General features: G+C 38.1%; 1 protein-coding gene across 2 annotated transcripts in view; it reads right to left on the bottom strand.

Annotated features, from left to right (window-relative positions):
• FASTKD1 (FAST kinase domains 1) overlaps positions 1 to 17962 on the bottom strand; it is a 54700-nt gene that overhangs the window by 15950 nt on the left and 20788 nt on the right. For both annotated transcript variants that reach the window (XM_066280855.1, XM_066280853.1), the window contains exons 5-9: positions 15860 to 16258; positions 13645 to 13755; positions 12048 to 12179; positions 5605 to 6091; positions 2730 to 2844 (exon numbers count right to left, since the gene is read on the bottom strand). In XM_066280855.1, coding sequence (XP_066136952.1) covers positions 2730 to 2844; positions 5605 to 6091; positions 12048 to 12179; positions 13645 to 13755; positions 15860 to 16258 — 1244 coding nt within the window. The remainder of the gene's footprint in view (positions 1 to 2729; positions 2845 to 5604; positions 6092 to 12047; positions 12180 to 13644; positions 13756 to 15859; positions 16259 to 17962) is intronic.

Genomic DNA, 17962 nt, shown 5'->3' with positions numbered 1-17962 from the left:
CAGGGACAGAGAAAGAGACAGAGAGAGGGATAAACAGGGACAGACAGACAGGAACGGAGAGATGAAAAGCATCAATCATCAGTTTTTCATTGAGACACCTTAGTTGTTCATTGATTGCTTTCTCATATGTGCCTTGACCACGGGCCTTCAGCAGACCGAGTAACCCCTTGCTCGAGCCAGCGACCTTGGGTCCAACCTGGTGAGCTTTTGCTCAAATCAGATGAGCCCGCGCTCAAGCTGGCGACCTCGGGGCCTCCAATTGGGGTCCTCCACATCCCAGTCCGACGCTCTATCCACTGTGCCACCACCTGGTCAGGCTCTCCAGTAAGTTAAAAAGAAAAATCAAAACTGTACTTCTCAACCTTTCTTTTCTTATGCTCGTAATTTAAAAATAAATTATAATATCTAAGACTCTTTTTTAGAGAATATAAAAAAGATGTGCTTTCATTTTCTTCTGAAATGAATGAACAACCAGGAGTGTGTGTGTGTGTGTGTGTGTGTGTGTGTGTGTATGCGCGCCCGCGCGTGTGAGACAGATAGGAACAGACAGACAGGAAGGGAAAGAGATAAGAAGCATCAGTTCTTGGCCCTGGCCGGTTGGCTCAGTGGTAGAGCATCGGCCTGGCGTGCGGAAGTCCCGGGTTCAATTCCTGGCCAGGGCACACAGGAGAAGCGCCCATCTGCTTCTCCACCCCTCCCCCTCTCCTTCCTCTCTGTCTCTTCTGTCTCTCTCTTCCCCTCCCACAGCCAAGGCTCCATTGGAGCAAAGATGGCCCGGGCGCTGGGGATGGCTTTGTGGCCTCTGCCTCAGGTGCTAGGCTGGCTCTGGTCGCAACAGAGCGACCCCCGAATGGGCAGAGCATCGCTCCCTGGTGGGAGTGCCGGGTGGATCCCGGTCGAGCGCATGCGGGAGTCTGTCTGACTGCCTCCCCGTTTCCAGCTTCAGAAAAATGCAAGAAAAAAAAAAAAAGCATCAATTCTTCATTGCAGCACCTTAGTTGTTCATTGATTGCTTTCTCATATATGCCTTGACCAGGGTGGGGGGGGGGGCTATAGCAGAGCGAGTGACCCATGCTTAAGCATGTGACCTTGAGCTCAAGCTGGTGAGCCTTGCTCAAACCAGATGAGCCCATGCTCAGGCCAGCAACCTGGGGTTTCGAACCTGGGTCCTCCGCATGCCAGTCTGAGGCTCTATCCACTGTGCCACTGCCTGGTCAGGCCAGGAGGGTATATTCTAAGTCTCAGTTTCAAGTCTCATCTTTCCACATATAGTTATGTGACTAAAAAGGGGTGCATAGAAATGCCAGAAGTGCATAGTCATCCATATATAAGCACACACATATCACAGTCCTATTTTTACTTATCTATTACCAGACACAATAGTATCTGACATGGTTGGACAGTATTTGGACTTTAGATCCCACAAAAATGTAGCAAAGTCTATGAGCATGATATTGATACAATTCATGTACTTATACTTGTCTCACACCAGCTTAAATTAACTACTAAAATTGACAGAAGAATCAGATATTCATGCATCTCCAGATGTGATACAAATATCAGGTACACAGCACTACATACAAGACATTTTTGCTAAAAATATTTAATCTGAATCTAATTATCTATTCCTAACTTCTAGTTTACCAGAAATACTGTGGATGAAGGAGCAAGGACTTAACAGAAAGCAATCGATAATTCAATAATGTGAACAATCCACAATAAGTGGCCAATCTCTTTTATAAAAAAAAAATACCAAGGAAAAAAATTGGAAGTGACATAACAACTCAATATTGGGTGCTTTTAAAAAGGTTGTAAAATTGGCGAAATTTAGGAAAATTTGATTATGTTATACATGGTACTTGTTCATTTTCTTAAGTGTGATACTGAATGTCCTTATAACCTCAGGTATTTAGGGCTGACTCTTCAAATATATATATACACACACACACACACACACACACACACACACGCATGCACACACACACACAGCAAATGTGACAAAATTTTAACCATTATTCAAAAGCTAGGTTATGGGTATACAAGATATAGATTTTTGTTACATTTTTCTTTCAATATTTTCATGTATTATCAAGCTTTGGTAAGATACTGTTAGAAAAAAATAAAAACCCTTTCCCCAAGTCAATCTCAAGAAAAAAATAAAACAAAAACAAAAAACAAAAACCCAGAGAATATTCTAGAATCTGAGATTAAAGAGATAATAGCCACACAATGAGTGAACCTTGAATATATCTTGGGTAAACAACCACAGTATTTTGCATTTTGGCAATAACAAAGGTGATTTACACATGAACTGTATATAATACATTAGGAGACTATTAATTTTCTTAGGTGTAATAACAGAACTGTGGTGATATAGAAATTCATTATTCGTAGAAAGTTGTATCCCTGAGTATTAAAGCTGAAGGGTCACAATGCCTGCAATTTACATTAAAATGGCTCAGAAAATAGAGCAAGAGACAAACAGTAAAGCAGATATGATAAAATGTTAATGATTATTGAATCTACCCTATGAGTATATAGTAGGTGTTCCTTGTTCAGCTTTTCAATTTTATCTGTAAATTTGACATTTTTCACAATAAAGTTTTAAAAATGTATACAAACTTGAGGGGATAGAATGCACAGCTATTATGGTTACCCTTTTAATGAGAAATATCAGCAACAGTATCCTCCCACTTAAAATTCGCTTTAATACCAAACAATATACCTACTTAAGTAGGAATTAAGGTGTTGAATGCAAGTTCCAAAAAACTCATCCCTTTGAGGTGGGTCATAGTTCAAGACGCTGAATGGAAGAATAATAGCAAAGATTGCAAAAGGATGAATCTGTATAAATAGAACAAAAATGTTTAGTTTAAACTTCAGTAAAATAAAATTTTAACCTAATTTTTTAGGTAGGAGACTTTTTTTCATGTTAGCCTATAGTTAAATGAACATGCCTGTAGTCAAATGATAAATGTATCACTCTGTTTATTAACTTTTCCACCCTGTTATAACCCCACCACTAATTTCTAGTAACGCTGTGTTAATAAAGAAAAAGTAAATCAGATACTGTAATTTATAAATTAATTTTGTTAGGTGTAAAATCCTATTCCAGGAATTCACTAGTCATTAAAATGAATAGGAAATAGTATCACTAATTTATATAATATCAGTGCATTTTGTAGACTAATCATACAATGTAATTAAGGGAGTTTCTTAGTTTATAATCATCAAAAAAAATTTTTTTTCATTTGTTTTAGTTTACTGTTCACTCTTTCTTCCTATACTGCCATGAAATATGCTAACAAATAAGACATATTTTTCTCTTCTTTTTTTTTTTTAGGTGAGAGGAGGGGAGATAGTGAGGCAGACTCCTGCATACATCCCAACCAGGATCCACCTGGCAACCCCTTTCTGGGGCCGCTCAAGTACAGGGCTATTTTTAGCACTGGAGGCTGATGTGCTGAGACCAACAGTGCTGATGTGCTGGGACCAACAGAGCTAGCCTCAGTGCCCGGAGCCACACTCAAACCAATCAAGCCACTGGCTGCAGGAGGGGAAGAAGAAAAGAAAGGGGGGGGGGAGAAGCAGATTGTTGCTTCTTCTGTGTGCACTGACTGAGAATCAAATCTGGGGTATCCATATTCAGGGCTGATGCTCTACCAGTGGTTCTCAGCCTGTGGGTCGCGACCCCGGCGGGGGTCGAACGACCAAAACACAAGGGTCACCTGGTCGTTCGACCCCCACTGGGGTCGCGACCCACAGGTTGAGAACCGCTGCTCTATTATTCACTGAGCCACTGGCCAGGGTCCAGACTTATTTTCATTTGAGAGAAATACTAAGAAAAATCCTTTATTCATATATATATAATTTTGTAAGTGAGCTTCTTCTCATTTAATCCAAAAAGCACCATTTTATAAGTTCTAGAAATAAATTTGTAAGAAGACACACTGACAATTTAAGAATTCAGTACACTCTAAAAAACATGGGTTTGATCTATACAGTCTACCTATATACAGATTTTTTCAATAAATACTGTAAATGTCTTTTCCTTATGATATCCTTAATATTTTTCTTTTCTCTAGCTTACTTTGTTGTAAGATTACAGTATCTGATACATATAAAATACAAAATATGTATTAATCAACTGATATCAGTAAAGCTTTTGATCAACAGTAGGTTATTAGTAGCTTAATTTTGGGGGAGTCAAAAGTTATACAGGGATTTGATAATAATTCCCATATTATTCAAGGATCAACTATACTAAAGTCAGTGAATACCTTATAATTTTCTGTTTTCACACTTCTATCACACTTTTCTTTTTAGTTTTGTTTTTTATTATTTTTTTTTTCTGTATTTTTCTGAAGCTGGAAACGGGGAGAGACAGTCAGACAGACTCCCGCATGCGCCTTACCGGGATCCACCCGGCACGCCCACCAGGGGCAACGCTCTGCCCACCAGGGGGCGATGCTCTGCCCCTCCGGGGTGTCGCTCTGCCGCAACCAGAGCCACTCTAGCGCCTGGCACAGAGGCCAAGGAGGCATCCCCAGCGCCCGGGCCATCTTTGCTCCAATGGAGCCTTGGCTGCGGGAGGGGAAGAGAGAGACAGAGAGGAAGGAGGGGGGGGGTGGAGAAGCAAATGGGCGCTTCTCCTATGTGCCCTGGCCGGGAATCGAACCCGGGTCCCCCCGCACGCCAGGCCGACCAGCCAGGGCCTGTTTTTTATTCATTTTTTGTGTTTACATGGATTCAAGTGTCCCACTGAATATAATTCCCTCACTTCCACCTTGTGTCCCTTTTTATACCCCCTTTGCTCCCCTCCTCCTAACTCCCTCCCCACTTCTCTCTAGGATTTGCTGTTCTGTTATCTATATCCCTGTTACTTTTGAATATACAGTATTGGGGTTTTGTTGTTTTGTGTATGTGTGTGTGTGTGAGAGAGAGAGAGAGATGAGAAGCATCAACTTGTAGCTGCATCATTTTAATTGTTCATTGATTGCTTCTTATATGTGCCTTGTCTGGGGGGCTCCAGCCAAGCCATGACCCCTTGCTTAAGCCAGCGACCTTGGACTTCAAGCTAGTGAACTCTGGACTCAAACCAGTGACCACGGAATCATGTCTATGATCCCACGCTCAAGTCAGCATCCCATAGCTCAAGTGGCGAGCCTGTGATCATGCCCATGAGCCTGCACTCAAGCCGGTGACCTCAGGGTTTCAAACCTGGGACCTCAGCATTCCAGGTCAACACTCTGTCCACTGCGCCACCACAGGTGAGGCAAATGTAGTTGTTTTTAAATAGCAAAAGTGGTATCACAGGATTACAGAAAACAAGAAAAAGGGAAAACAAAAATCGTTCATATTCTAATATCCTAATACAACCAGTATTGCTTTAAGTATTTCCTTCCAATCAGTGAATTGGACTACTGATCTTAACAGGCTGTCCATATTGTAATGCTGGAGAGAAGAGGCTTAAGGGGAGAGACTTTAACTAGAGTTAAAGTTTTAAACTTGAAATTCCAATCAAGTTCTCAAAGTGCTTATGATAAATATTTACGTCTTTTAAAGTTGCCAACTATATAAAGCAGTGTGACATTTTAATTTCACCTTTTCAATCTGCTGAAGGGCCACTGAGGCTATCTTATCAAGTAGCAACGTACTGAGGTAGTTAGTTCTAGAAATAAAAGATGCAATTTCTGCAACATTTATGTGATTAATTTCACCCATCAAACACTGTAAAGTAGCAATTGTTTCTTCAAGAAGTGACTCGGCAAACCAGTCTCCTTTTAAAGATTTAAGTTCTTCCCATAACAGATTCAAATTGTTGTGTTTTTGTAGTCTCTGATGACCATAGTGATCTAATTTTTGAAGTAATTTCAGCTGTTTTCCAGTAGTACTATCCGGATACATGTGACCATACTGAATCCATCTTAAAACAGATGTGGCAAAACTATTCAGGTCACTTAGGTCACACTGTGGTAAAACTGCTTCAATTCGAGATATCCCCGCTTCATCTAGGTGAGGCGATGGAAGCATAGAAATAGCAGAGACCAGGATGGAAATCTCACTAGGTTTGACACTAATTTTCAAATAACTATAAAGAAAGAGAGAAATTGAAAAGAACGAAATTAATACATCAGCAACAAAAGCCAAAACATATATAAGTATTAAAATGTAAATATGTAATTATTATTATAGTTAATAGGTGGGATAGGCATAAAATACAAGTTAATTTAAGAAAGATTAACTAATTCACAGATGACAGGTCCACAAAGAGTTACCAAGGGAAGCCTTAAGATAATCTATAGCACATCTGAAATATTTTTAGGCAAAAATATAACCATAGTCCCTACAAACAAACGAGTGTCAAAACAATGTTTTTTCTAGTGCTGTTGCCAGAGACAGAATTTGGGCTGAATTCTAATGTGACCTGTCAGGCACTAGCATACAGTGATCACTCAATTATCCTGGTTCCCATCTTACTTCTCTGTATAAGAAGTCCAGTCCAGCCTTGAAAATCCCAGAAAACACAGGACATACAATAAACTCCATTCTCTAATCCTCCTTTCCCAAACCTCCATGGTAAAATTCCTACCACCAGGATAGCAGCTATTAAAATCAAATAAAAAACTAGGAGCTTTTAAAGAATCTTTAGGTTTAGAAATACTGGAAGATATAATCAAATCTAAATTAAAACAAAATTGAGTTACTTTTTTAAATATTAAATTAATATATTGAAATAATCATAATATTCAATGCTAGCAAGGGTACATTAATACAGACATTCCCACTCAGTGTTAATCAACTTTAAAAGTTGTTATAACTTTTCTGGAAAGTAATTTAACAGTATGGCTCAAGAACTTTACAAGTAATTGTATCATTTGACATGATCAATCTCTGTCAAGGAAACTATCCCAAGAATATAATCTAAAATGCAGGCAAAGATTTGTGTTATATTATAAATCATATACATTTTTTTAGATTTTATTAATTTTAGAAAGAGGAGAAAGAGAGAAAGGGAAAGGTGAGGGAAGAGCAGGAAGCATCAACTCGTAGTACTTCCTTCTCATATGTGCCCTAACCAGGCAAGCCTGGGGTTTCAAACCAGCGACCTCAGCATTCCAGGTCGACGGTTTATCCACTGTACCACGGGTCAGTCTATATCATATTTTTAATATGGCTAAAATTGAAAAACATCCACCCAGTGATTGGAAATAGATAAATGAATTATGGTAGACATGTGATGGTAATATCCAGTTATTAAAAACATTTACAGCTCTAGTTGTAGCTCCACTGTTTAGAGCAGGGGTAGTCAACCTTTTTATACCTACCACCCACTTTTGTATCTCTGTTAGTAGTAAAATTTTCTAACCGCCCACCGGTTCCACAGTAATGGTGATTTATAAAGTAGGGAAGTAACTTTACTTTATAAAATTGATAAAGCAGAGTTACAGCAACTTAAAGCATATAATAATAATTACTTATCAAGTACTTTATGTCGGATTTTCGCTAAGTTTGGCAGAATAAATCTTTTTTCTCTCTTTTTTTTTTTTTGTATTTTTCTGGAGTTGGAAACAGGGAGGCAGTCAGACAGACTCCCACATGTGCCCGACCGGGATCCACCCGGCATGCCCACCAGGGGGCGATGCTCTGCCCATCTGAGGCGTCGCTCTGTTGCAACCAGAGCCATTCTAGAGCCTGAGGCAGAGGCCACAGAGCCGTCCTCAGCGCCCGGGCCATCTTTGCTCCAATGGAGCCTTGGCTGCGGGAGGGGAAGAGAGAGACAGAGAGGAAAGAGAGGGGGAGGGGTGGAGAAGCAGATGGGCGCTTCTCCTGTGTGCCCTGGCCGGGGATCAAACCCGGGACTCCTGCACGCCAGGCCGACACTCTACCACTGAGCCAACCAGCCAGGGCCCAGAATAAATCTTTATAAAACAACTTACTATAGTTAAATCTATTTTTTTATTTATACTTTGGTTGCTCTACTACCGCCCATCATGAAAAATGGAACGCCCACTAGTGGGCAGTAGGGATCAGGTTGACTACCACTGGTTTAGAGCGTGTCCCGGTATGCCAAGGTTGAGGGTTCAATCCCAGTCAGAGCACATACAAGAACTAACTAATGAATAAGGAGAATAACAAATCGATGTTTCTTTCTCTTTCCCTTGATCTCTCTCTCTAAAATCAATAGGTTAAAAAAAATAAATAAACATTTACAAAGAGTTCTAAATGATGTGGGGAAATCTAGGTAAGGTTAAGTGGGGGCAATAAAATAAGAATACCAAACTGCATGTTCATGATTCTCAACTATGAAAATATATATACATAAACATGTAAATAAGTATATAACATGAGGAAATTAACCAAATGTTAACAGTTAAGGGTTTTTGAATCATTATTTATCTTTTCATAGTATTTTCTGTTTTCAAAATTTTTTTTTCATGTCAGACCAGTAATGTGCTGACATCATAAAAAGGTTTGAGGGACAAAAACTCATGAACACAGATAATAGTGCAGCGTTACCAGAGGGAAGAGAGCTAAAGGGGGACAGTCAAGGGTAAAGGGGGCAAATATATGATGATGGGAGATTTGACTTCAGGTAGTAGGCATACAATGCAGATGATGTATCACTAGAATTGTACAACTGAAACCTGTATAATCTTATTAAGCACTGTCATCCCAATAAATTTAATCCAAAACAAAGACTTGAGAAAGGGAGGGAGGGAATAGTATGAATTCCCAACCATCGCCCTCTGAACCACAAAAAGATCTCAAAAATGATTTTTTTTTTTTTTTTTTACAGAGGCAGAGATAGACAGGGACAGACAAACAGGAACGGAGAGAGATGAGAAGCATCAATCATTAGTTTCGCGTTGCGACTTCTTAGTACCGAGTAACCCCTTGCTGGAGCCAGCGACCTTGGGTCCAAGCCGGTGAGCTTTTTGCTCAAACCAGATGAGCCCGTGCTCAAGCTGGCAACCTTGGGGTCTCGAACCTGGATCCTTCCACATCCCAGTCCGACGCTCTATCCACTGTGCCACCGCCTGGTCAGGCTCAAAATGATTTTTATATAATATTTCACCCAATGCCTGAGACAAAGTAAGTACTCAATAAGTACTAAATATTTTATTCTTACAACCACAAAAGTTAATAGTTTTATATAAAGAAAATCCCAAAAGCTCATATCTCTTTGTAGAATTGACTTCAGAGATAGACTCAGTATTTCCTAATTTTGTGATACTTGTATAAAAATAAACCCCCAATAAACAAAAATTCTCTAACCTCCAATTGATGTTTTTCCTTGTGATTCTTACTCAAATTCCAAAATTTACATATGCATGTACGTTTATAATACTATCATAGAGGCCCTGGCCGGTTGGCTCAGTGGTAGAGCGTCAGCCTGGTGTGCAAGGGGTCCCGGGTTTGATTCCCGGCCAGGGCACACAGGAGAAGCGTCCACCTGCTTCTCCACCCCTCCCCCTCTCCTTCCTCTCTGTCTCTCTCTTTCCCTTCGCAGCCAAGTCTCCATTGGAGCAAAGATGGCCCAGGCGCTGGGGATGGCTACTTGGCCTCTGCCCCAGGCGCTAGAGTGGCTCTGGTCCCGGCAGAGCGACGCCGGAGGGGCAGAGCATCGCCCCCTGGTGGCGTGCCGGGTGGATCCTGGTCGGGCGCATGCGGGAGTCTGTCTGACTGTCTCTCCCCGTTTCCAGCTTCGGAAAAATACAAAAAAAAACCAAAAACTATCATAGAGCCACCAGCATGGCTAAAATTAGAAAAAACAATACTAAGTGTTGAGAAGGATGTGGATGGAGCAAAAGGAATGCTCACATTCTGCTAGTGGGAATATAACAGTCCAGCCACTTTAGAAAACGAATTAGCAGGATCTGCTGAAGATAAACAGATGTATAACTTAGGAACCAGCAATCATACTCTTCGGTAAATAGCCACAGAAATGCATATGTATGTTCACTAAAAAATATGTACAAGGATATTCATAACAGCACTACTGTATTTATAATAACCAAACACTGGAATCAAAGATTTATCACCAGAATGGAGAAAAAAAACTTGTATCATATTCTTATGAATGCTATACTGCAAAGCCATAGGTAAATCTCATAAACATATTGAACAAAAGAAAGTAGACAAAACAGGCAAAACTAATACATGGAGTTAAAAGTAGGAATAGTAATTAACCTGGCGCAGGGGGAGGGAGAAGGATGGAGAAAGAACATGTACATGCTATGTAGATTATATGATATTTCAACATGTTAAAAAAAAAAAAGAAAAAAAACCATATTGTATTATTTCAATACATGAATTCTCTAGTCCCCGAAATGGTTTCAGGAGTTACTTATATAAACATGCATGTGAACTAATTTAATTAGATTGTATTCCTTCACACAATTTGGAAGTGGACGAAAGTGAGTAATTCTGAAGCATAAGCACTTATAATTATATATAATATCTTCCAATTAATTTTTTCATGGAATTTTAAACTGTAGAGATATATAAGGGCTCTTGCTACTATGAATTACTGAACTCGAACACTGTCATTCCTATGCTTCAAGTCTTTTTATAAAGGAAATAAAACTTTACAGTTGAAGTGAAACCCTCTTTGACACTCCCTCTCCTATCATATTTTCTATTAACATACCTACAGGCAAATAAATCATGTCTCTGGGCCTGTTTATTTTTCTCATTTAGAACATAAAATTCAGGAGCTATGTGAAAGTCTATGCAAAATATGGGGGGGAGGGGAAGAAACAATAATCCTGCATATAATCACCTTGATCAGTTATTTCAGAAAGTGTGAAATTTCCTGTGTGTGTATGTGTGTGTGTGTGTGAGAGAGAGAGAGAGAGAGAGAGGGACAGACAGACAGACAGAAAGGGAGAGAGATGAGAAGTATCAATTTTTCATTGCGGCACTTTAGTTGTTCATTGATTGCTTTCTCATATGTGCCTTGACCCAGGGGTTTAAGCGGAGCCAGCAACCCTTGCTCAAGTTAGAGACCTTGGGCTTCAAGCCAGCGACCTTTGGGCTCAAGACAGTGAACCCACACTCAAGGTGGCAAGCCTGTGCTCAAGCCAGATTAGCCCACGATCAAGCAGGTGACCTCAGAGTTTCAAACCTGGGACTTCAGCATCCTGGGTCGAGGTTCTATCCACTGCACCACCACTGGTCAGGCTGATCTTTCTTATAACATATATAATAAATTCTCATCTGATAAAATGCCACCTCTTAGTCCTCAGTTCACATTCTTTTTAACCATAATGGCATATCACTTTATCAAAATAAAAATCATTTTCAACTATATGCTAATGTGTTATGGCATAGAGTGCCATATCTGGCCTTTCAGAAATTACCATAAGAAATCAAACTAGTATGGAAAAATGAAGGGAGAAAAGATTAATCTGGTTATAATTTCATTCAAGTCATTATTCTGATCTTTAAAATATTTTCATGGAAAACTCCACTTTAGTGTAATGAAAGTAAATAGAAAACTGAGTAACTTCTTACTCAGTTGAAATATGAATGCTATATCCATAGAAAAGCAGAGAATTTTAAATTATAAAGGGAAAATTCTATATGAAAATTATCTTTTCACTAACATTCCCCTCATATATAAATATTTTATTTTTAAAAATACAAATGTAAAATTTTAATATGCCTTAAAACAGGCAAGTAGGCAAACTGAAGACCCCCTAAAGATGAGTGTTCCAAATGGAGTTTTACTGTCTTCAGCAGCTCCAATTTTTCATGGTTATTCTATTCCTGCAGGAAAGAAGAACGGCTTGGCTTCCACTGTTATTCATGCCCAAGGGAACTCATCACCCTACAGGCTTCATTTCCATATCAAAATATACCAAGTATAAGCATTAGTAGAATTGGCATAGGGAGAGATAAGTGTCTTAACATTTTTAATAATAAGCTACCTGTAAAAGTTCCAACAACTCTTTACATAATTAAACAAAACGAGACTATAAATTGAAAGATTATATTATAAAATAAAAATATCTCAACGAACAGTTCTACCATAAACTTACCTAAGCAGTAATTCTCTGAGTTTTACAAAAAGCTCTTTACTTTGGAAATGTAGAAAAATCAATGCTTGAGTTATCTTCAATAACTCTACTGGTTTATAGTTATCCAAATTCTTATGCAGAACTGAAGCAATTCTAAAAAGAATGATAAAACATATATTAGGCCCTGGCCGGTTAGCTCAGTGGTAGAGCATCAGCCTGGCATGCAGGAGTCCTGGGTTCAATTCCCAGCCAGGGTACACAGAAGTACCCATCTGCTTCTCCACCCCTTCCCCTCTCCTTCCTCTCTGTCTCTCTCTTCCCCTCCTGCAGCTGGGGCTCCATTGGAGCAAGGTTGGCCCGGGCATTGAGGATGGCTCTATGGCCTCTGCCTCAGGCACTAGAATGGCTCTGGTTGCAACAGAGCAATGCCCCGGATGGGCAGAGCATCGCCCCCTGCTGGGCATGCCGAGTGGATCCCAGTCAGGTGCATGAGGGAGTCTGTCTGACTGCTTCCCTGTTTCCCGCTTCAGAAAAATACAAAAAGAAAAAAACAACAAGAACATATATTATATCCAGCTCATTCATTTATTTGTTAAACATTTACTGAGGAGCACCTTCATGCCAGACATTCTCTGTGCTGGAAAAACAAGAATGAATGAGACAAGGTTTTCTGTTCTTAAAGAACTGTCTCAGGATGGTGATAGATTTGGTGCCAGGTGGGTACAAAATCCTAGGGGAGCAGAGGGTCACTTTGTAAGTTATATAAGTGTCTAGTCGCTATGCTGTACACCTGAAACTAATATTGACTACAACAGGTAATTGAAAAATAAAAATCAATCTTTTAAAAAGATGGTGATAAAAATGTAACAAAATAGAATCAAGAGCTATCAATGAAATGTTTAATTATCAATAGTAAATAAGAGAAAAAAACAGTTTTACTTCCTAAATTTAAAAAAATAGAAATTCACAGAAGAGCCATCAAATCCCACATCCTCCTCCCAAAAAACCTTTACTAAGAGTTACTAACAATTAGAAAAACTGATTTAATTTTCTTCCTTAAATCCACTGGCCCTCTAATAGGGATGCTTAAAAGCAATGGGAAATGCTGAGACAGTAAGTTAGAAATATAGGGCAGAAGGAATATCTTTAAAAAGAAATAGATAATAGATAATAAGAAATTATACATACATATAAACTGAACCATGAATTTTTTTTCCTTATTAAATCTCAAGTTAACAAAAAAGTCAGTATATGGTAGTATGATTTCAAGGTAACAACTGTGATATGAAACAATTCAAGCTCACAAAGATGTTAACTGTTTTTGCAGAAACTGCCCTTTTGAAAAGTAGGGTCCTGCTCTCTGCTCTCCACCTTCCCAGATTATGACACTCTGCTTGAGAATAACAACAGTAGCAAATGAAATGCAGAATGCTATAAACAATTTTAGAATCTCTATTTTGAAAAACTACATAGGAAATAAACAGTACCTTAAGTATTAATTCCTTATTTCTTCAGAACCAACAGCTAGATTATAGAAAAAAACGTAATTTTTCCTCAAACAAATAACTACTTATGAATGACAACTAAACTTAACACCATGAATTTCAAGAAGGACTACTTTTTAATCAGGCGTGAATTTCTGCTTTCCATCTCTTCCATTGCTCCCATCACTGCCAGAGCTTGCTGGCTGGTCAGCTCCTCTGACATCAATAATATAGTTGATTCCAGTCTAGAAGCAAAGAAAAATATTTTTATGCTGAAGACTGATAATTAGTTTATAAAAGATTTTTAAATAATAGTTCTTAGGTAACAAACAGAAAAGAAATAATATGAAGAAAAAGAATTCAAATATGTGTATAATTTCAATTTTCTTCCCCACATAATTGGGGATACATATTATCAAATATATATTGTTTTTTAAAAGCAATTAAGGCCTCAGTATATTCTAATCATAAGGTCTTAAAAATATGGACAAAAAATTTAAACAAAGACAGGTTTTTAAAATTGATTTTCAAATAAGATAACGTTACAATGGTTATAAAATACAGTGAACTTATTCAGTACTAGAGAGCTAAAGAATTAACAACTGCCATTCTAACAATATCCCATTTCTTTTTTAAAAAATCCTTTTTTTTTTTTTTTTGTATTTTTCTGAAGCTGGAAACGGGGAGAGACAGACAGACTCCCGCATGCACCCAACCAGGATCCACCCGGCACGCCCACCAGGGGCCACGCTCTGCCCACCAGGGGGCATCGCTCTGCGGGGACCAGAGCCACTCTAGCGCCTGGGGCAGAGGCCAAGGAGCCGCCCCAGTGCCCGGGGCATCTTTGCTCCAATGGAGCCTTGGCTGCGGGAGGGGAAGAGAGAGACAGAGAGGAAGGAGGGGGGGGGGGGGTGGAGAAGCAAATGGGCGCTTCTCCTATGTGCCCTGGCCGGGAATCGAACCCGGGTCCCCCGCACGCCAGGCCAACGCTCTACCGCTGAGCCAACCGGCCAGGGCCATAAAAAATCCAAATTTTTAAAGTAAAATTTGATCAGGTCAGTTGACACAAATCTTATATACTAAGTACTTGCATAACCCTATAAACTGAAAATTTATAAATAAGATCCATTTTGAAACCATCCGAAGACCTGCAGTAATAAAAGTATTTAAATACAAATGCCTTTTAGAAAACAAGCCCAAAACACGAAATCTAAGGATAACAAGCTAAACTAATTTTCTATTCATACTATTCCACGTCATCCTTTTCACCAACCTTCTCAAACATTTCAAACCCAGCTTCTCCTTGCTTTTCACAGACATTTTAGTCTTCATTTTTTTCTCTCACTTTTCTGACTGCCCACAGCATTTACTATCTGTATCACTAATTTGAGTACTCATTCATAAACTATACTGCAGTGTCATGGTTTTTACATATTTCAATTATATATATATATCTGTCCTCCCAATTGGAATATAAAATCCTTGAAGGCAAGGACCCAGTAAAATTCAATTTTTGTACTGCTTTAGCATATGAGATTTTAACAATACTTAGTGACAAAAACAAGATATTCCAACAAAAGCTTTAAAAATAATTATCTTGTTCTCATCTTAACAGTCTCTTAAAATGTATCCTTAAGTTTCCTCATATATAATTAAAAGAATCCTTAAAAATAAAACTCTCATGAAGTTTTGGCTAACAGAGTAATAATGCGGATACCTCTATTAATGCAATTCTCTGGAATCCCTGCTTAAGGAATTCACTAAGAGTACTTTCAGTTTGCACATATCAGTAATCATGTATATAGTATTTGCTTATCTTTATATCCCTAAACATTCTATCTACATTAATATCTGGCAACAGTGAAAATTCTTCAAAGATGGGAAGCAGATCAAATTCACTCAAACCTGACATGGGAACATATGCCAATATGCCTAATAAATATTTTTGATGATGAATGTGAAGACAAAGCAAAAAAATGGTCCGTTTTTAACAACCACTATAATTCTGAATAGTCCACAGCCTACGCTGGATGGGGGAGTCACACCTCTGTTAAAGGCAGTGACACAGCCTAGGAAGAGAAAATAAAAACACTTTAGTGGTATTCTCCCTCATCCATTGTTGTATTGACCACCCAGAGGGTTACTGACCCCTTTCAGAAAACAAAAGCAGAGTAAGAGTTTGAGATGTAAATTCGAATAATCAAAGAATCAAGGAGCAGAGCATATGAGATTATTTTCCATTCCACAGTTGAATGGGGTTTTTGTGCCTTCCAGACTTGCAAGAACATCTAAGCTTGAAGGCTCCATATATTCTCCACAGAAAAGTAAAGCATTTTTAGCTGAACTTACCGTTTCTTTTCTTTAGGTCCTGCCATGGGTCCCAATGCTACAAACAATTTTACAAAGCTAGCAGGGTGATCAAACAGAGGAATCATTTCAGTTAGCCTCTTTCTAGCCATTAAAATAAATTTGAAACTGTGAAACTGTAGAGAGTGGTATAGACTAAGTATTTTACTGATGGCCTCCAAATCAAGGTCATTCGCATTGCTTAAAAACACTTTATTACACTTTTCTAATAGCGGGTAATAACTATATTTAATATTTCGAAGAAATTGTACTATTCTTTTTGCAGTGTTGACCTGGGAAGAATCTATGGTGTCAAAAAGAAGTTCTGTTTTTTTCACTAATTTTTCTTGAAAACGTTGTGATGTTAAAGAAGATATGCTGACCATCAAAACAGACAAGGACCTGAAAAAGGAAAAAGATGCAAAAGATTTTTACGTTATTTAAGAATAATGAATAATTCTAAGATTAAAACACTAGACATGGGGGGAAAAAACTGGTAAAAATACTATGAGTTTTATACCACAAATTATTTCTTTTAAATACTATTAGGACCTGACTCAGATCTCCCAGTAATTGAACCCATTTAGTGAAATTTATTCAGAAATCACTGTACTAAGAACATATGAATGCAACATTAAAACTCTCATTTTATATTTTTGTAGATTTTTGATTTATTACTCTTTTCTATGTATATCTGTAATTTAATAAAAATCTTGGCAATATTTCTCACAACGATTTTATATTTTTTAATGTTTTATGCTAGATTGATATTAATATGTGACAGACAATACTGAACATGAAGTAGCATTTAATTATTTCTTCACTCAATAAACAATATTTCCTTTTTCATACTAGAATTTATTGCAGTGACACTGATTAATAAAAGTATAGAGGTTTCTAGTGTATAATTCTGTAATATATCACCTATACATTGTATTGTATTCACTACACCAAGTCAAGTCTCCTTCCATCAGAGTTTTAAGGAGCATAAATCATTCTTCTGAGCACTTGGAAGACACCAAAATAACAAAAGTGAGGTCCCTGTTTTCAAATGATAGTCCTTATATCAATATAATACAAAAATCAGAAAACCACAAATATAAGAATCCATCCATAATGAATAAAGAATGCAAATGGAAAAGATATACAACAAATACTTAGGGAGGATAATAGAAAACAACCTATAAAAATATCGATATATATCTGAAACTATCTCAACCATTAGGATAGTGAACTGTTTACATTTTATTGTTTCCAAATTTCTTTAATTTTTTTCAATAAAATATTTTTAAAGACCCAGTTGTACAATACTTTGACCTCTCTAATCAAAATGTTTACTGTTAATAATAAATTAATTAGTAAGCCGATAGTGCTATTTAGTTTAACCATAAAGACCCCTGAAATAAATTTTTAAATATATTTTTTAATATAGAAATACATATATTTGAATTGAGGAATGTTCAAGGATTTCATTAGATTCTCAAAGAGATCTATAGGAATATTATTTTATTTTTTATGTGGTTTTTTTTTTTCAGAGACAGAAAGTCAGAGATAGGGATAGATAGGGACAGACAGGAACAGAGAGAGATGAGAAGCATCAATCATCAGTTTTTCCTTGCGACTCCTTAGTTGTTCATTGATTGTTTTCTCATATGTGCCTTGACCATGGGCTTTCAGCAGACCGAGTAACCCCTTGCTGGAACCAGGTACCTTGGGTCCAAGCTGGTGAGCTTTGCTCAAACCAAATGAGCCCGCGCTCCAGCTGGCGCCTTAGGGGTCTGGTACCTGGGACCTCCGCATCCCAGTCCTACACTCTATCCACTGCGCCACCGCCTGGTCAGGCTATAAGAATTTTAAAGTTAACAAAATTTACTTTACAACGATTTTTATTGTCTGCTTTTACAAGCTACTTTCATGTGTGTATAAAAATACACATAATATGATTTGGAGAGTGACATCAGAGAAACGGCGGCGTGAGAGATACTCCCAATCTCTCCCCTTGAAATTTCAACAAACTCAACAACTATATGCAGAGGAAAAACCTCAGGAGCACCTGAAATATACACACACCAGATAAAGGTATGATTTGGTGAGAAGGCAATAGAA

Source organism: Saccopteryx bilineata, chromosome 5 (assembly GCF_036850765.1).
Source record: "Saccopteryx bilineata isolate mSacBil1 chromosome 5, mSacBil1_pri_phased_curated, whole genome shotgun sequence".
NCBI lineage: Eukaryota > Metazoa > Chordata > Mammalia > Chiroptera > Emballonuridae > Saccopteryx > Saccopteryx bilineata.
This window is presented reverse-complemented; position numbering and strand designations above follow the sequence as displayed.